The sequence below is a fragment of the Taudactylus pleione genome, unplaced genomic scaffold (genome assembly GCF_031769625.1).
Source record: "Taudactylus pleione unplaced genomic scaffold, aTauple2 ptg000897l, whole genome shotgun sequence".
Lineage (NCBI taxonomy): Eukaryota > Metazoa > Chordata > Amphibia > Anura > Myobatrachidae > Taudactylus > Taudactylus pleione.
In genome coordinates, this window is record NW_028285298.1 from 1,546,410 (window position 1) to 1,567,441 (window position 21,032).

The following is a 21,032-nucleotide window of genomic DNA, read 5'->3' on the forward strand; positions in this document are numbered from 1 at the left end:
AACAAACAGGACAATTAAGTACCCAGTGTTGCCCGGGTTTAAATCTGCAAGTTATCAAGTTAGGCATCCCAGACCAATTGCCACCCTTCTGTGAAATTGTCATTCAATTCCACCCAGTGGAAGGCCCAGAACAAGCTTCCCGGGTCACAGTTCTGCCCAGCGTACACCAATGGGAGGTCCGACCGGGACCTCAACCCCTTAGTATATCTTCTGGGATCCATTGTTACCACTCTGTGAAGTTTTCATCCAAATCCATCCAGTGGGAGGCCCAGAAACCGCCCCTAAAACCTGGCCAGGATCCACCGCACGTTGGTTTCATCCCCATCGGTGCAGGGGTGTCCAAATGCAAAACCGGACAGACAATCAAACAGACCAATGAATTTTATATATAAGATTCATGAGGTCCTACTTAGACAGCTCTCATTCTCACACTCCATAGTGACCTATATTGCATGCTGATTATCTGTTTGTTCTGCTATTCACCTTCTGTCATGTCTTCAGGGCCCTACCTGGCCGTGCTGAAAGCAGAGGGGAATTTGAAGACGTTTGCAGAGATTCAAAGCCACTTGTTGTGCGGCACTACGGGACCTACTTGTGTTCTCAACATGACCTATAACTTTCACAGTGGCCCTGCAGGTATGTGAGATTGACTTCAGTGCAGTAGTCGGGGATTCATTGTAGGGTTTCGTCTGTGTGGCCCCTTTTATTCAGATACGGCCTGATTCTGAGCGCTGCAAAGCGTCCGTAAGTCCTATGCGACTATCCGTCCAAGTCCTATGCGACTATCCGTCCAAGTCCTATGCGACTATCCGTCCGAGTCCTATGCGACTATCCGTCCAAGTCCTATGCGACTATCCGTCCAAGTCCTATGCGACTATCCGCCCATATTCTGAATCAGGCGCATCAGTGCGACAGCTCCGCCCTTATCTGTCTGGGCGCAAGAGCAGCCCTCATCCCAGCGGCACTTAAACCACCCCCATGCTTGGCGCAAAAGATGCGCCTGAAATCGGCGTGCACCCTCCATGGTCTCAGCTCAGAGCAGTTGCACGTCTGTGGGGCACTTCTCGTAGGTGCAAATGGCCCTTTGCCTCCCTGCTGCTACCCGGTGAAAAGCGACTGAGATGCCTCCGACTCAGAACTGCTCATAGCTACTGGAAATTGCGTATTCCCTCCGCTGCGCATGAGCAGTTTTGCTTCAAAGCCGCAAGATGGGGGCCACATTGCGTGCAACTTTAGAATCAGGTCTATAGTGGCGATACCCAACCTGGGCTGTTTCTTTGATGTTTTTAAAGATTGCCATCATCAGAGAGGAACCCGTGTGACTGTATGCGTCTCGCCGTCTTTCTGTTACAGGCTTTCTCACTTTACGCGTGTGGGATCCAGAGCTGGAGGCACATACGCACATCTGGCACAGCCAGGGAGAGAGGAGTACGAGCTGGGAGACTGTCACCATCCCCCTGGGAGAGAGAAAGCAGCCGTTCCAGGTACAGGGGTTGGGATGTAGTTAAAAAGCCGGCGGACGGGATCCCGACTGCTGGCAAAGTGCCGACGCCGCAATCCCGAATGAGATCAGGATAGCGGCGTCGGCATCTCAAACGCTGGAATGCCGGACATTCGGACACCGGGTAAGTATCACTGTGCCTGGGGATAGGGGGTTAGGTTTAGGCAAGCCCGGGGAGAGATTAGGGTTGGGCATCCCCCGGGGAGAGTTAGGCTACTGGGAGGGGGGGTTAGGGTTAGGCACGAGATATGATGGATTTTATGGTCTGCGGAATCTTCAGGCCACATTTTCATTCCAAAATGATGGGAGGCAGAATGAGACTGTGCAGGTCCCCTGTGATTGCTGGATTCAGGGTAACTGCACATTCTATATTCTATTTATACTGGATTATACGGCACATCCTATATTCTATTTATACTGGATTATACGGCACATCCTATATTCTATTTATACTGGATTATACGGTACATCCTATATTCTATTTATACTGGATTATACGGCACATCCTATATTCTATTTATACTGGATTATATGGCACATCCTATATTCTATTTATACTGGATTATACGGCACATTTTATATTCTATTTATACTGGATTATACGGCACATCCTCTATTCTATTTATACTGGATTATACGGCACATCCTAAATTCTATTTATACTGGATTATACGGCACATCCTATATTCTATTTATACTGGATTATACCGTTTATACGGCACATCCTATATTCTATTTATACTGGATTATACGGCACATTTTATATTCTATTTATACTGGACTATACGGCACATCCTAAATTCTATTTATACTGGATTATACGGCACATCCTATATTCTATTTATACTGGACTATACGGCACATCCTAAATTCTATTTATACTGGATTATACGGCACATCCTATATTCTATTTATACTGGATTATACGACACATCCTATATTCTATTTATACGGCACATCCTAAATTCTATTTATACTGGATTATACGGCACATTTTATATTCTATTTATACTGGATTATACGGCACATCCTAAATTCTATTTATACTGGATTATACGGCACATTTTATATTCTATTTATACTGGATTATACGGCACATTTTATATTCTATTTATACTGGACTATACGGCACATCCTAAATTCTATTTATACTGGATTATACGGCACATCCTAAATTCTATTTATACTGGATTATACGGCACATCCTATATTCTATTTATACTGGATTATACGGCACATCCTATATTCTATTTATACTGGATTATACGGCACATCCTAAATTCTATTTATACTGGATTATACGGCACATTTTATATTCTATTTATACTGGATTATACGGCACATCCTATATTCTATTTATACTGGATTATACGGCACATCCTAAATTCTATTTATACTGGATTATACGGCACATCCTATATTCTATTTATACTGGATTATACGGCACATTTTATATTCTATTTATACTGGACTATACGGTACATCCTAAATTCTATTTATACTGGATTATACGGCACATCCTATATTCTATTTATACTGGATTATACGGCACATCCTATATTCTATTTATACTGGATTATACAGCACATTCTATATTCTATTTATACTGGATTATACCGCACATCCTATATTCTATTTATACTGGATTATACCGCACATCCTATATTCTATTTATACTGGATTATATGGCACATCCTGTATTCTATTTATACTGGATTATACCGCACATCCTATATTCTATTTATACTGGATTATACCGCACATCCTATATTCTAGTTATACTGGATTATATGGTACATCCTGTATTCTATTTATACTGGATTATACCGCACATCCTGTATTCTATTTATACTGGATTATACGGCACATCCTATATTCTATTTATACTGGATTATACGGCACATCCTATATTCTATTTATACTGGATTATACGGCACACCCTATATTCTATTTATACTGGATTATACGGCACATCCTATATTCTATTTATACTGGATTATACGGCACATCCTATATTCTATTTATACTGGATTATAATGCACATCCTATATTCTATTTATACTGGATTATACGGCACATCCTATATTCTATTTATACTGGATTATACGGCACATCCTATATTCTATTTATACTGGATTATACGGCACATCCTATATACTATTTATACTGGATTATACGGCACATCCTATATTCTATTTATACTGGATTATACGGCACATCCTATATTCTATTTATACTGGATTATACGGCACATCCTATATTCCATTTATACTGGATTATACGGCACATCCTATATTCCATTTATACTGGATTATACGGCACATCCTATATTCTATTTATACTGGACTATACGGCACATCCTATATTCTATTTATACTGGACTATACGGCACATCCTATATTCTATTTATACTGGATTATACGGCGCATCCTATATTCTATTTATACTGGACTATACGGCACATCCTATATTCTATTTATACTGGATTATACTGTATTAGCGTCCATCTCTGAATCAGGGGGTGGGTATAATAGATTGACACTAAAAAATTTTTATACTGTATAGGTCGACACCAATTGGTTGACATACAAAAGGTCGATACACAAAAGGTCGCTATGAATGTAGGACATGTACAAAAGGTCGACATGTGAATGGTCGACACAAAAATTGTCAACACATTTTGTTTTTAACTGTAATCTTCACCCTAACCCTCCCCTTGGTGACTAACCCTAACCGTCCAACCTAGTGCCCAGCCCCAGGGCCGTAACTAGGGTGGTGAGACCAGTGCCATGGCACAGGGCACCGCAGGGCAGGGGGCGCTGATTGGGTCTGTCAATTTTCCTGTTTATTATCATTCTCACTTGTAGCTTCCTCTTCTTTTATCCCTAGCATCTCCTGGCCTCTCCTATCTCTTCCCTGGCCCTTCCCCATAAGGCCATGGCCCTTTTTCAGGTACACTATATTATGTCCTTATTTAAAAATGGAGTACCAAACAGTCTAGTTACGGCTCTGCCGCTGGTAAGTGCCTAACCCTAAAAAAAAAACAAAAAAAAAACATGTCGACCATTTTATTTTGTGTGCTGACTATCCCAATGTCGACCTTTTGTATCTGTTCACTTAAACCCGTGTCAACATTTAGGGGTAAGTTTACTAAAGTGAGAGTTTTTAGAAGTGAGTTTTAAAAGTGATGTTGCCCATAGCAACCAATCAGATTCTACTTAACATTTAACTAGCACCTTCTAGAAGATAATAGCTAGTATCTGATTGGTTGCTATGGGCAACATCACTTTTAAAACTCTTTTCTAAAAACTCTCACTTTAGTTAATTTACCCCTTAGAGTGTCAACCTTCAACCTATTGACTGTTGACCAATTGATGTCGACCTTCCAACCGGAACCCCTGAATCAGGCTCCTGTGTCCACTGCTGGTCTGAGAGTATTCCTCTCTTGCTTTTAGTTGGTGCTGGTTGGGGCTGTTGACCCCCAACCTGAAGGAAAGTTTAGTGCTGCAGTAGATGCAATACAGTTTCTACGCTGCGGAAATGAACCGGTCACTGATACAGGTAAGAGAAATGGAAATCACCAAGGGCCTGATTAAAAAAAAAAAAAGAGCACTTTGCACCTTGGCAAAACCACGTTGCACTGCACATGGGACAGATATAAACTGCAGAGAGATTTATAGTTGGGAAGAGGCCTGCTCCTAGATTAATTATACATTTCAGTGGAGAGACAAAGCTGCCCAGTATTTGTTCACTACAGAAAACCAGACAGTATTTTCAGAGCCGTAACTAGACTTTTTGGTGCTCTGTGCCAGAAAGAGCATTGGCGCCCCCCTCATTTTTCAAAGGGACAAAATGCACCCAAAAAAGGGCCATGGCTTCATGGGGAAGGGCCAGGGAAGAGATAGGGGAGGCCTGGAGATGCTGGGGATGAAATAAGAGGAAGCTACAAGTGAGAATGATAATAAACAGAAATTTGACAGGCCCAAACAGCGCCTCCTGCCCTGTGGTGCCCTGTGCGATGGCACCAGCCGCACTACCTTAGTTACGGCTCTGATTATTTTCCCTGCATGCAAATAAATAAATGCATTTGCACCTCTTGCTTTGCAACATGGTTTGTTCCAGGAGCAAATTGCTCTTTTTTTGATTTGCTCCAAACGAATCCGGCCCCAGCAGTGCACTTATGTGTGAAATTTGCACTTCAGCATAACAACCAATCAGACACATGCTTTGTCTTAGCTTGCACCAGGCAAATAAAAGCTAATTGCTGACTGGCTGCTGAGGTTGTTTGCAAATTTTGCACCTAAATGCAGTGGAGGGAACTTATGAGGAGCAAAATGTCTGATGCACTGTGAAAAATCAGCTTAGCTCCTCAGTTTGAGTAAGCTGAGAATCCACCGCAGCGTAACATTTCGTGAAACAAAATGGCAGTCATAGTCGTGTTGCAGAAGCCTTCACAAGCCAATGGGAGGAGCTGGAGTGGAGTGAAATGTTTTCCTTGATAAGCGCTGAGTAGATAAATCGGTGCTCAGAGATTTATAGAGCAATGTAAAAATTAGATTTTAATTTGATTATCTAAAGGAGATAATGGGGGATAGAATTTCCATGTAAGTTAATTTTCTGTCCCTATTCCAATATGGCGGCAGATTCCTGCAGTCACGTTACTCAAACTTTTATTAATCAAAAATTTCTCAGTAATGTTGCTCAATAAGTGCTGTGTACAGGGAACGATTGGCTTAAAACAGGACACGGGTACGTTGACATGAAAATATGTTATTTATGATTTTTTTCTAGAGTCTGTGACATGTAATTTTGAGACTGGACTTTGCGGCTGGTACCAAGATCTGACGGAGGAGATTGACTGGAAGATTGGGACATTGTCTGACCACACGACAGGCCAAGGTGAGCGCCTCAGATCCGTCTACACTTAGGGAGATTAGTCGCAGGCGCGAGGTGATCTAACAGTGCTGGCCACCTGGTGAGTTTCTTAGATCTAGCATTAGTGGGCTGGGGAGACTGTTCTGGACACATCATAGGCTGAAACAGGTTCCCCTAGATGTAGCATAGCTGGAGAGAGAGTTTTTTTGGCACCGGTCAAAGGCTGAGCTGGATTTCTCAGACCTAGCAAGGCTGTAATGAGACAGCTCCCGAGGAGAGTTTCCTGACTTAGCACTGCTGCTGAGAAATGGGTTCCTCAGTTCTAATATTGCTACAGTAGCTGATCATAGGTTGGGGTGAGTTCTGAGGCCCTGACGTGCTGGTGATAGCTCCTGACTGATCACAAAACAAGGTCAGTTCTTCAGATCTCGCAGGGCTGGAGAAAAATATATGCTGAGCAGGCTACAGCCCATGCAAGTTCCAGACTAATAACATGTTGAGGTGGGTTCCTGTCATCCACCTGTGCCGTAGAGCCAACTTCTGACTAATCACATGCTGAGGTGAGTCCCTTTCATCTAGCGGTGCCGTAGAGCCAACTTCTGACTAATCACATGCTGAGGTGAGTCCCTTTAATCTAGCGGTGCTGGAGAGCCAGCGCATAGGCAAACGCAGGGGGGGTTTCCATCTGCCTGGAAACCCCCCTCCCCAGCACACACCATGATCACAATAGAAATAGTAATATAATACAATGTTACATGTTCTTCTCAGTATCACAAATGAAATGAAATGATTAGTAACACCTGTGAATCTTTTAATGTGTCAGCCAGTAATAAATATACCTGTGCACCCACTAGGAGATGTGGAAAACATGCACTGTTATGGGTGCACTGCTATAGACCATCAATAGGGTTAATTATTAATACTGTATAATAACAGACTACCCAGGAGACCAATATGCACATATATGTCCAGGGCAGTGCTAGGTTCTTCTGCTGTTACCCCAGACTCTCGGACTTGCATCAATGCTCAGGAATGGTGCCCACATCTGAAAAAAAATATTCTTCTCAGACAGGATGGACCTACTGCCGTTTCTAATGGCTTACTGTGATCGCTGGTCTTGTATATGCTGGAATTATGCAACACAATATACTTTGTATGATGCATATTAAAGCTGGATAAGTGCTAATTATGGCCCTCATTCAGAGCCGTATGCTCTGAGCAGAGCGCACGCTCTGAATGAGGGCCGGCCTCCATTTTCATGGAGCGTCCTCCTGGACGCTCGTATAGCTGTGGGTCACCACCCACAGGCTATACGAGCGTGCATTGTGATGGTCGCGATGGTCGAGACCATCGCGACCATCGAATTTGCGAGCCGGAGCCTGCGGTTGAGGTTTTCAACCGCAAGCTCCGGAGTGATTTTGGCTCTATCAGAGCCAAAATCACTCCCACTGACATCACTAGTGATGTCAGTGGGCCGGCTTCTGACGGGAGGCGTTCCCGTGGGAACGCCCCCGTCAGGGAGGCACGCCCCCGGCACGCCCACCAAAGGGGGCGTGCTGTCAATCAACATTGACAGCACGCCCCCTTCGATCGGACACGACGAGCGAAGGACTTTCCTTCGCTCGTCGCGTCTGGTGCATGCGCACGACGGAGCTCCCTCCGTCGTGCGCATGCTCAGTCCATAACATCGACCCACTTGCGAGCGGACAGCCGCTCGCGAGTGGGTCTGAATCAGGCCCTATGTCCTCTTCATGGACTGGCCACACTCACTCTAAAACCAAGCATTTGGAAACCCCCCTCTAGAAATCCTGCGTTTGCCACTGCAGCTCCTGACTAATAACATGCTGAGGTGGGTTCCTCTCATCTAGCGGTGCTGGAGAGCCAGCTCCTGACTAATAACATGCTGAGGTGAGTCCCTTTCATCTAGCGGTGTTGGAGAGCCAGCTTCTGACTAATCACATGCTGAGGTGAGTCCCTTTCATCTAGCGGTGCTGGAGAGCCAGCTCCTGACTAATCACATGCTGAGGTGGGTTCCTCTCATCTAGCGATGCTGGAGAGCCAGCTCCTGACTAATAACATGCTGAGGTGAGTCCCTCTCATCTAGTGGTGCTGGAGAGCCAGCTCCTGACAGATTACATGCTGAGGTGAGTCCCTCTCATCTAGCGGTGCTGGAGAGCCAGCTCCTGACTAATCACATGCTGAGGTGATTCCCTCTCATCTTGCGGTGCTGGAGAGCCTCCGCCTGACTAATGACTGATTGATCATAGATGGAGGTGAGTTCCTCTGATGTAACCATGCTGGATAGGCTTCCCCTAATGGATCACAGTACAAGGTTGGTTCCTCAGATCTACAATTGTTACATAGACACAACCCTTGCTAATACAGAGAAATGACTCAAGGCAACCAATCAGCTTCTTTGCAATTCCATCCTTGCTAACATGTGAATGCAGCAGGAGGAGTTTGATACCCCCTGCTGCATTTGCAATCCCAGCACTGCGACTGAGGTCGCAGGCTGGGATCATCATCACGACCATTGGTAGCAATGGTGGACGGCGCTGGGCCGCCGGCCATCTGAGCAAGACGACTTGCGATGCCAGGAAACTGCGTCCGTGGACGAAGCCCCTGGCCTTGCCACTCCCGGAAAACGGGGCGGACGCCCCGTTACTGGGAAATTCACAGAACGGGTCCTGCATGCACGCAGACTCCCGATAATCAGGAATCTGCGCTCACCTGCTGAATTAGCCCCACAGACACTGACAGGACAGTTAGCAGCTGACTTTCTCTCTCTCCAGGACTTGGTACATCTCCCCCTCTGTGAGGTGAGCGCATTAGATCTGATAATGTTAGATTGGTGTCAGATACAGTAAGGGTTTGAGAGGAGACTCACAGTCTCCTGTTATTGGCGTGTAATGCTCTTTTGTGTGTCACAGGTCGTTACATGTATGTGGAAGGTGAGTCGCGCAAGGATCATGGTACAAGAGCACGCCTGATATCATATGCACAAAACGCCTCATCACCGGCACGCTGCCTGTCGTTTTACCACCGAATGTTTGGCCCAGATACAGGTAAGAACTCAGATTATTCAGCTGGTAATTGCACGGACATCGGTCTGACTTTCAGGAACAGGATTTAGGCCCTGATTCAGACCCACTCGCAAGTGGGTCGATGGTCTGCACTGAGCATGCGCACGACGGAGGGAGCTCCGTCGTGCGCATGCGCCAGACGCGCCGAGCGAAGGAAAGTCCTTCGCTCGTTGTGTCTGATCAAAGGGGGCGTGCTGTCGATGTTGATTGACAGCACGCCCCCTTTGGTGGGCGTGCCGGGGGCGTGCCTCCCTGACGGGGGCGTTCCCAAGGGAACGCCTCCCGTCAGAAGCCGGCCCACTGACATCACTAGTGATGTCAGTGGGAGTGATTTTGGCTCTGATAGAGCAAAAATCACTCCGGGCCTTGCGGTTGAAAACCTCAACCGCAGGCTCCGGCTCGCAGTTTCGATGGTCGCGATGGTCACGACCATCGCGGCCAACAAACTGCATGCTCGTATAGGCTGTGGGTGGTGACCCACAGCTATACGAGCGTCCAGGAGGACGCTCCATTTTTATGGAGGGCGGCCCTCATTCAGAGCGTGCGCTCTGCTCAGAGCGTACGGCTCTGAATGAGGGCCTTAGTTCATTCTATTATAACACCATTGTCATTATTATTGGCCGTCCTCCTGCCACATAAAACTCAGCTAATAATCTCTTCACCAGTCAACAAAAGCTGTCTACCCAACAACGGTATTTCCGTTGGCAACAAGACAATACACCTTAGGCCTCAAGCTCGCTACCTAAGGGATAGATTCAATTAGCGCGGCGTTTAATGTCGGGGAAAGCTCCAGATTTAGCGTCCACAGCTATTCAATTATTATGCATTTTCCTTGCGTGTAAAATTCAGCCATGGGACGTGTACTATGACGCTGCGTCTTAATCATGCACGCCTATGAAACGGCTTTAAGACGCTCAGACACGCCTGCGTTCGCACCACCACTCCCCCGTTTCCATCGACAACCCCATCACCACCCACAAACACCTCGTCCTGTCAGTCAAGCTAGCGAGGCGTCTATGCACAAAGGGCGATCCCTTCGCGATCGCACGGACTGATTCGCGCACTGCGATGAATACGCATGCGCACATTGCAAACATCAGCAGGCTGCGTACGAACACATCCTAGTGAGCAAACGGGTCTGAATCGGGCCCTGATACCCCAGTCCTGTCTACATTAATGACCCCAGGATTTGTTCTTGCTCACGTCCCATCCAGGCACCTTGAACCTGTTCAGTAAATATGACGGGGAAGAAGAGAAGCTGATTTGGGCCAGCACCGGTACCCGGGGGAATCGTTGGCACCACGAAGCTGTAACTCTGACCAACAATAAATATCAGGTACTGTAGCACCACTGCTTGGTTATAGCTGAAACCTCGGACAATACTCAGTACTGTGTCACTGTTTTTTATTCATATATTAGAAAGGGCTAAACTACCTTGGTCATATTTATCTCCCCATATCGGTACTGCAAGGTCAGCTTTTATTGGCTGGGAGCTGCCAGTTCATTAACTTACTGCAGGTCAGAGACTGGAACTGGAAGGTCTCACAAATGATTCATAGGGGTAAATTTACTAAGATGGGAGTTCTATTAAGAAGTGATGTTGCCCATAGCAACCAATTAGATTCTACTTCTCATTTATCTAGCACCTTCTAGCAGGCTTGCCTACCCTCCCGATTCGGGTGGGAGCCTCCCGATAAACAGGTGCAGCTCTGTCCCGCCCGGAAAGGCAGGCAAGCCTCCCGCCGATCCCCCCTGGCTCCCCCACCAATATCTGTTAAACCCCCACAGCGTGGGGGGGTCGCTGACGCGATTCAAGCTGAATCGCATCATTTTGGCCCCGCCCCCTGCTTCACAATGCCAGTTTTTAGGCAATGTGTAGCGGGGGCGGGGCCAAAATGACGCAATGGCGTGGTCACGCCCGCAAAACATAATCTGCTCGTCTGGCCATGCCCCTTTTGCTGGCCACGCCCCCTGTCCTGCCGATCTGGCTGCTCCCTCTCGGAAGGAGCAGCCAGATAGTCGGCAAGTATGCCTTCTAGAATATAATATCTGGATTCTGGTTGCTATGGGCAACATCACTTCTTAATAGAACTCCCATCTTAGTAAATTTACCCCGTAGAGTAGTTCTAGCCTTTAAGAGCGATGTCCTGGCAGCCATGGATATATTAAATTTTGCATTAATAGAAGATATAGGAATTAGGACTGACGTTAAATAGGAAGTATAGTCCTGTCCTATGACCTGAAGGTTTACAGTAACATCTGTCTCATTCTCCGTGTTCCAGCTGGTCTTTGAGGCAGTCCGTGACGGCTCTGTGGGGCACATCGCTATTGATGATATCACTGTTACCCCAGGATCCTGTGCCGCCCCCAGGCATTGCTCTTTCGAGGCTGGAACCTGTGGCTTCACCTCTGAGGGTAAATACAAATGGACGTTACATCAGAACATTCACTTCAACCACCAGACGGGACCTTCCCACGATCACACACTGCAGAGTTTCACAGGTAACCAGCGGGACACGCCGTACCTCTTCCAGTGATTGATTAATCTCCGACTGGGAATAGGATAATGATCAATATGTACCGTGTGTGTCTGCACATCCCCAGGGCACTCCATGGTGATAGACACAAGTGCCACCTACCTGCCTCGGAAGGAGTCTGCTCTGCTAACATCAAGTGGGTACAGTGCCCAGCCAGATGAGGGGTGCCTGAACTTCTGGTACCAGCAGGGAGGTGCTGAACCCGGTAAGTGACACAGAACCAATCAAATGCCCGCTGCAGTTCACTTCATCTATAATTAAATTATGATAAAGTTAAAAAAAGCTGATAGAAAAAAAAAATGCAGCAATGTTGTCAAGTTTTTTGTACTGTAAAAAAATAAAAAATAAATAAACTCCAAGGGTTATATTTACTAAAGTGAGAGTTTTTAGAAGTGGAGATGTTGCCCATAGCAACCAATCAATTTCTAGCTATTATCTTCTAGAGAAGGTGCTAGTTAAATGTTAAGTAGAACCTGATTGGTTGCTATGGGTAACATCTCCAGTTCTAAAAACTCTTACTTTAGTAAATATACCCCTTATAATCTACACACAGGACCTCATTCAGAGCCGCTCTCAAAATGCGAGCGCTCGCTCTGATTGAGGGCGGCCGCTTCTCTATAATGAGCCGGCCTCCTGGCCGCTCGCTAAGCTGTGGGTGACCACCCTCAGCTTTAGCTACCGGCCAGGTTGATGGTCGCGATGGTCAAGACCATCGCGACCATCGGGGCTTGCGACGAGACCCTTGTGGTAGGGTCTCGTCTTCCGTAAGCCCCAGTGAGCTTTCGGCTCTAATAGAGCCGGATGCTCAACACTGACATCATGAGTGTTGTCAGTGGGGTCGCCCCCCAAACGGCAGGCGTTCCTTCGGAAACGCCTGTTTGGAAAGCCACCCCCCCACCCCGCCTACAAAATGGTGCGAGCTGTCAATCACCATCGACAGCCGCCCCTTTTGTAGTGAGCCCCGGAGCGAGAGAATTTCTCTCTCGCTCCGGGGCTTGCGTACGCGCAGTGCGGCCGCTTCGCGTGCGCAGGGCCTCAACATCGACCCGCTTTCGAGCGCTCAGCACTTGCGAGGGGTCTGAATGAGACCCACAGGGCGAAGTGTCATAACTCTCACGTTTCCTATTTATGAAATTGGGCCATAGTACACAAAAGGGGGCTTGGCCATGTTATAATGGGGGAGTGGCCGTGTTATAGTGGGGGGAGTAGCCATGCCTCCATGAGGTGTTAACCAACCCCTTATGCTCCACCCCTCAAAACTATCCATTGCTGTGCACAGCTGTAGTGAATGTAGAGCCAGCCCAGGGCCTTCGGCCATATAGGCGAATGCCTAGGGCGCCAATGCTCCAGGGGGTGTCAGATGTTATACCAGCCTACAAACGCCTAGTCTCAATTCTAAAGCCGAATATGCACTGTACACCCTTATAGGAAATGAGAGCACGACTGAAATTAAAACAATAAATAATTTTGCTGTAATTGGTTATTCCTTTGTCCAGACGTTCCCCGTACACTCTGAAAGAAGCTAAATATATATTATAAAACACTGCCAGTGCTCTATATCCCACCATGCACTGTGCCTGATACAGAGATGGACGCTATTCCGATGTTCCCGCAGTTGAGCGATTATCGGTGGTCTGCGCACATGCTGCAAGGCGGTCGCAGAGAGGATTTATTCCCAAAGTGATTGACAGGAAGGAACCGCTGGGAGGAGTTACCTGGCGGTTTGGCATCTCAGTCGCAAACATGTTGCGACCGTTTCGGGGGCGTGCAACATATTGATGTGTTTGTGATCCCTTTATGCCATCAAAATATCTCTGCCATCTCAGTTCATTTGTCTTTCTTCGCAGTTGCTTGGATTAGCGAAGCAATTTGTATATACACGGAATATATGTTCTTACTTCATATGGAGCATTGATACATTTCTTACAGGGAGTTCTCTGTCTACGGCCTGATTCAGCAAGGATCGCTATTCTGCTAATACGCACGCAGCGCAGTTGCTAATATCAGCGGTGAAATGTAAATGTTTGCAGTCACATTGCGATTACAGCCTAACATAAGGACGCTCACTGCCCCTTACTCACATCCGTATACTTGGGCAACATAGCGAATTAATCGGTAACATCGAGTAACATCGGACCCATACGCACAGGTAAGGCAGGTCAGACCTCACTCAGGAATAGCTTACTTCAGCGCACGCTATGAGACCTCAGGCTACGTATGGTATCGCAGTGGCTAATTTATGCACGCCCCATGCAACGCCGTTGAGACGCACTGGCACGCCTGCGTTCGCCCGACCACCCACAAACGGCACTTCCTGTCAATCACTCTGCTCTGGATCTATGTAGCTACAGATGCAATTCCCACCGCAAATGCTAGTTCGCACACGTGCACTGTGATGCGTACGCATGCGCAGTGCGAATTAATCCGCCGATTGCGTGCGTATTAGTAACTGCGTTCATTGCTGAATCAGGGCCTCAGTTATCTAGATCTCGTCCTCATGCAGTAAGTGTTCTTTGTTGTGAACTGATGCCGCGCTAATGCTGGTGCTGTGATTGGCAGGGACGCTGATCGTCTATATGGAGGAGGACACCGGGAAGAAGAAAGTAAAGAGAGAACTTCTGAGGATCAGCAACACACAGCGAGCGAGCTGGCACCACGGGAGCGTGGCGCTCCAGTCTACGACGCAATGGGTGGTAACGGTCACCCCGTGTATAACCTACTTTGGGTCTGATTCATAGTCAAAGTGGAATTGCGCAGATATACGCAAACCGCGCATGTACCGTAGAAAGAAAGAAGTCGCGGACTGTGCTTGCGCCGGGCCAGGTAATACAGAAACGCACGGCGTTTGCAGGTGCGGACGGATTGAACGGTCCAATAGCGAACCACTTTTTCCGTGAAATGGGTGTTTCTGGGCTTCGACTTTGCGGGCGCACGGAGCTATTACGCCTACTGGGAGTGTCCTGGGCATGGAAGCCGCCATCTGTGTTAGTTTGTGTTGCGGGCGGGTAAACGGCAGCTGTGTCAGACTGATCCGTTACACCCAGCAAGGGATTGGCTGCAAGTCTAGATACTAATGATGGCGGCAGCGGACGGAGAGCAGTGGGCGGGCTGGCTTTCCGCATGCAGACACACACATACCTCCCAACCTGACCCTCTCCAGCAGGGACACAATGCTCCGGTCCTGGACTTCCCTGGTAGGAGGTGGGGCTGCAGCGCAGTTCAAAATTCAAATAGGGGAGTCACACCAACTGTCATCTCACACACTGCCAAACATCACTGGCTGGGACTCAGTGGCAGTTGGTGTGACTCCCCTATTTGAATTTTGGAATGTACTGCAGCCCCACCTCTGGGGCCTCCACCAATCATACATTACCAGGGAAGTCCAGGAGCATTATGGGGGTCATTCAGACCCGGTCGTTAGCGCCGATGCGATTGTATCCGGGTCGATGGCCCCTCACAGAGCATGCGCACGACGGCGCTGGCGCCGTCGTGCGCATGCGTGAGACCCGCTACGACCGACAGCGCCTGTCGTAGCGGGTCTCGATCCAAAGGGGGCGAGCTGTCGATGTTGATTGACAGCTCGCCCCGTTTGGAAGGCGGGCCGGGGGGGTATCAGCCCAAACGGGGGCGTTCCCATGGGAACGCCTACCGTTTGGGGGCGGGTCCACTGACATCACTAGTGATGTCAGTGGAAAGCTTCCGGCTCAGACAGAGCCAGAAGCTCTCCGGGGCTTACGACAAGGGAGACCCTACCTTAGGGTCTGGTCGTAAGCCCCGATGGTCGCGATGGTCTTGACCATCGCAACCATCACCTTTGGCGGTCGTAAGGCTGTGGGTGTTAACCCACAGCCTTACCACCGCCAAGGAGGACGTCTTGAAAATTCAAGAGGTCCTCCCCTCATTCAGACCGACCGCACGCTCTGTGCGACCGGCTCTGAATGAGGTCCTATGTCCCTCCTGGAGAGGGTCATGTTGGGAGGTATGCACACAGGTATTCGGAACCTCGCACAAGCTGGTAAGCAGACAGCTGCAGCCATATGGAACACTGACGGCAGATACAGGGGTGTAAGAAGACAGGAGAGGACCCGTGTGCAGTCTCCGTGCCGGCCCCCTCCTCTCTAGTCGGCGGCGCAGGTGAGTAGACCCTGACACAGTGCCAGAGTCTGCTGCCCAAGCGTAGGTGTCCGGGAACATGGCACCAGCACCATCTGCAAGGTAATTTTTCTGCTGCGCATGCGCAAATCACAGGGAAAATGGCTGCCGCAATGCGGCACTCCGGAAAAGTGAGTATAAAATATGGGTGCACAGTGTGGGCCCCCCTGGATTCAGGGGCTCGCGGGCACCGCACACCCTAAACCCACTATAGATACGCCACTGCGCAGACACATCAGAATTAGCCCCTATGTGTATTCTATAACTATAAATCAATAAAATCACCAGCGCTGTTGCTAAAAAATCAATATAAAGGACGGGATAAGTATTATAATAAATGTACAAATGTATTTAAACATCAAAAAATAAAATAATTATGTTAAAATCAAATAAAACACACACTATGGCTCATCTGGACTGGTCAGTACACCGGATATTATAGTAGGACCTATTATGTGGACCCTTACTCCATAAAGTTCCGTATTTAGCAGTGGGATATTACCATATTCGTGGAAGCAGTCCTTAACAGTCCACTTAAAGTTGGTATACCAGGTGGTAGGCTGTAGGATTATCCACTGAATATCCAAAGTCTGCAGCTGTCTGGATGCAATGGAGAAACGGGTTCAGGGCCTGATTCAGAGCCGGACGCTCTAAACGATCGCCCGCTCTGAATCAGGGCATGTTTTTTTTAATTGCGAAGCGGCCTTTTGGACGCTCGCATAGCTGTGGGTTACCACCCACAACTTATGCGAGCGTCCATGATAATGGTCGCGATGGTCAAGACCATCACGACCATCGGGCTTGCGACGAGACCCTTGCAGTAGGGTCTCATCTGCCGCAAGCCCTGGAGTGATTTTGGCTCTATCAGAGCCAAAATCACTCCCACTGACTTCACTAGTGATGTCAGTGGGGCCAGACCCAGACAGTAGGCGTTCCCATGGGAACGCCTCCGTCTGGGCAGCCACGCTCCCGGCACGCCCACCAAAGGGGGCGTGCTGTCACTCACCATCGACAGCACGCCCCCTTTGGTGCGAGACCTGGAGCGACGGCTTCCCCGTCGCTCGCCGGGTCTCGCGCATGCGCTCGATGGAGCTCCCTCCGTCGTGCGCATGCGCACTTGGGCACCATCGACCCACTTGCGAGCGTACAGCGCTCGCGAGCGGGTCTGAATGAGACCCTCAATCCCTAAAGGTGCATACACACACAACGATGTTAGTAACCAATGATTTAGTGAACCATTTTCGTTCAGATTTTCCCTTGAAAAGTGAACGAAAATCGTTCACTAAAAATCGTTGGTTACTAAAATAATGAACGATTTTCAAAAACGATGAACGATTTTTTAATCATGCATACAGTGAATGGAAATCGTTCATCGTTTATCGTTCATTCTGCACAACATGAACGATTTTCTGAACGAAAATAGTTTGTTGGACAGTCAGAATGGACGATGAACTACAATCTACAAAACTACAAATGTGAATGCGCATGAACGATTATCGTTCAGCTTAAAAAGATGAACGATTTTCCAAACGATTTAACGATAACAACGTCGTTATAGTTAAATCGTTCAAAAAATCATTACGTGTGTACGCACCTAAAGGGATTGATCTCAGGGGGCTCGATTCAGACCCGCTCGCTAGATGCGAAAGTATGTAAATCCGGCAATCGCACAGCAAGGCATTAGCACGCCCACTATGTCTTGGCGTGCGATCGTTGTGTGTATGCAGACGCCCACCAGCCTGTCTTAAGACGCCCACTTATGCACATCATCTCCAGGATGCGTATGCAACCATCGGTAACATCGAGTACCATCGGAAGCGAACGCAGCGCTTGTGGTTGACCATACCCTACCGCAAGCACTGCGAGTGCTTCAGTGTGAAATTCAACCAAGTGACGTGTACTATGACGCTCCGTCATGATTATGCACGCCTCTGAAACTGCGTTGAGACGCTCAGACATGCCTGCGTTTGCACCACCACTCCCCCAGTTTCCATCGTCCAGCCCGTTACCACCCACAAACGGCTAGTCCTGTCACTCAGTCTAGCGAGCTGTCTTTGCTTAAGGGGCAATTGCTTCGCGATCGCATAGATTGGATGCGCACGCGCACTGCGATGCGTACGCTTGCGCAGATTGCAAACATCGGCTGTCTGCGTGTGAACGCATCCTAGCTAGTGGGTCTGAATCAGGCCCTCAGTACAGTCCAAGATAGGTGACTCCGGCAAACAAGGTGACTAAAGTCTAATAATAACTTGATGCGTTTCTCAGGGTAATGTTCGCCCAGTTTCCATTTGGTGGGAGCACCGTGGGTGGGTAATCCTACTTCCATGCGTGATCACAGCGTACGGACAGGGACGGGAAGCCTGTTTCAGATCGATCAGTTGCACCCAGCATGGGACTGGTGCACGTCCAAATACTCATGATGGCAGCAGCTGCGCCTGCAGACGGATACGCAGTGGGCGGGACAGGCTTCCACTTTCAGCCGTACGGATTCCCTACACAAATAGGGGCTGATTCTAAGTGTGATGGTGCAGTGCGCGTCTGTGCGTCTTTTGCCGTTATTGCTTCAGCGATTGACTGCGACGCCCACTATGAGCGTCTTTAGACGCAGCCATCAGTCACACCATCAAAACTTTCACCAGCCCCAAGCTAGCTCAGATTCTCTGTCAGAGTATGGCCGCCTATGTGACCGATTGTGCGGAAACCACTACATCGACACTCCCATGATACGCCCATAAGACGGACCATCTCCATGCGCCCACTTAGCCACTTCCCAGTCATACATTTCAAAGACACTTCTGGGGACGTGTGTTCAATTGCAGCTGCGACTCTGTGCGCATGGATTCGACGCATGCACAGGAGAAAATAATCCTGCAACTGACGCAGATGCAGCATACGACTAAGAATAAGGCCCTTTATCTACTTTGACTGCAGCCATTGTTTGGAGATAGAGACCACCCAGCTCTCTGTCTATAGAGACCCCTGACCATACCTCTTCTCATTGCAGCTTGTGTTTCAAGCGGAGGGCGCTGGTGGAGACCGTTCCTATATCGCTGTGGACGACATTCACATCAACCATCACCGTTGTCATGAAGCAGGTACTAAATGGAGGGTCATTGGCCGATAGCGGTGACCACAGCGCAGGCTCATGAAGCGGACTGATCAGTAAAACATAGTTCTATATAAAAAAAAATGGTTTTGTAAAATAAACTCCACAAGATTTACAGTTTTAGTTCCTGACACATGAAACAGATTAAAGTGCACCCCCCACCTATGCACCGTGCGGGCAGCCATTTTGAATGCTGGACTCATATGCATGAGAATACAGACTAACTAAATGCAATATTGAGGTACAAACAATGGTGGCAGCCATTTTGTCTCCCGAAAGGACAGAATTGAATTTTTTTTATTTTTATGAAATTCAGTTTTTAAACATTGATTTCTTACCTATTCATCTGTGCATACTTGCCTACTCACTTGGAATGTGCGAGAAACTCCCAAATCTTGGAACACAGTAGACCAACCGCCAGGATACAGACCACTTCCTAGGTGAAGTGTGCTTATTCTGAGACGTGACATGATTCACGGCGAAACGCGTTATCATGGCACCATCACTTCATGCATTTGTGGCACGAAACCATCTACTCCCCCCACTTTTATCTCCTCTACCTGATCTATTCGAGGGGAGTATTTCAAAGTAGGCACGTATGTAGCGGTGTCTCTCAAATTTGCATAATTCCTTTATTTTTGTAACTTTAGGTTTTTAATACCCATCTGTGTTTGCAGTATAAAGTGTATTTCCAAATGTATCATTATATGTAAACAAACTATTACAGTGTGAAATTTACAAAATCCCTATTTTGAGGTTTATGAACCGTATGCATAAATTGCAAGTGCAGTATTGAGTGCTAATATAGGGCCTCAGCTAAAGAATGTAATCTAAAGGTGCGTACACACGTAACGATTTTTTGAACGATTTAACTATAACGACGTCGTCATCGTTCAATCGTTGAAAAAATCGTTCAGTTTCTGTGTTATAAGGATGGGCGATTATTGTTCATGCACATTCCCGTTTGTAGTTCATTCTGACTGACCAACTGAACGATTTTCATTAAGGGAAGTTACAAAAATCGTTTGTAGTTCAAAAAATTGTTCATTACACTTTAAAAAATCTGACAGATAACACTGTACAACAAATTAATACTTTTAATTTGTTTCCTTTCTAAAAATAGTCATACATTACTAATTTGAGGTCAAGAAAAACTAAAATGATTTCAGAATGTTTTTACTAGCTCTATTTATTGAGCTACACTATTTGCACTATACTGTATGTACATTAGTAATATAGTCATAGTGAAAAGCTATTTTAAAATAATCTGATATTTTCTTGATAGAAAATAAATAACAGTTGTTTTAATTCAATCAATCACAAATTAGAACACAAAACGAAATAAACATACAGCATAGGAAACAAACATACAGCATAGGAAACATACATACAGCATAGGAAACAAACATACAGCATAGGAAACAAACATACAGCATAGGAAACAAACATACAGCATACGAAACAAACATACAGCATAGGAAACATACATACAGCATAGGAAACAAACATACAGCATACGAAACAAACATACAGCACAGGAAACAAACATACAGCACAGGAAACACACATACAGCATAGGAAACATACATACAGCATAGGAAACAAACATACAGCATACGAAACAAACATACAGCATACGAAACAAACATACAGCATAGGAAAGTACTATGTAATATAGTGGCCTAGTCATGGGGGTGCTTTCTCTTTGCTTGTAGCTTGTACTCCTCTTCTGGGGCGTCTCTTGTCACTGTCACCTTCCCTGATATCTTTGTCCCATT

General features: G+C 47.1%; 1 protein-coding gene across 1 annotated transcript in view; it reads left to right on the top strand.

The window, feature by feature from the left end:
- The window catches only part of MAMDC4 (MAM domain containing 4), a 61,722-nt gene that overhangs the window by 33,034 nt on the left and 7,656 nt on the right, over positions 1-21,032 (top strand). Inside the window, exons 14-23 of the mRNA XM_088459145.1 lie at positions 502-636; positions 1,354-1,484; positions 4,957-5,062; positions 6,293-6,400; positions 9,307-9,441; positions 10,674-10,795; positions 11,742-11,961; positions 12,064-12,201; positions 14,556-14,689; positions 19,153-19,243. Of these exons, the coding sequence (XP_088315271.1) occupies positions 502-636; positions 1,354-1,484; positions 4,957-5,062; positions 6,293-6,400; positions 9,307-9,441; positions 10,674-10,795; positions 11,742-11,961; positions 12,064-12,201; positions 14,556-14,689; positions 19,153-19,243 (1,320 nt within the window). The remainder of the gene's footprint in view (positions 1-501; positions 637-1,353; positions 1,485-4,956; positions 5,063-6,292; positions 6,401-9,306; positions 9,442-10,673; positions 10,796-11,741; positions 11,962-12,063; positions 12,202-14,555; positions 14,690-19,152; positions 19,244-21,032) is intronic.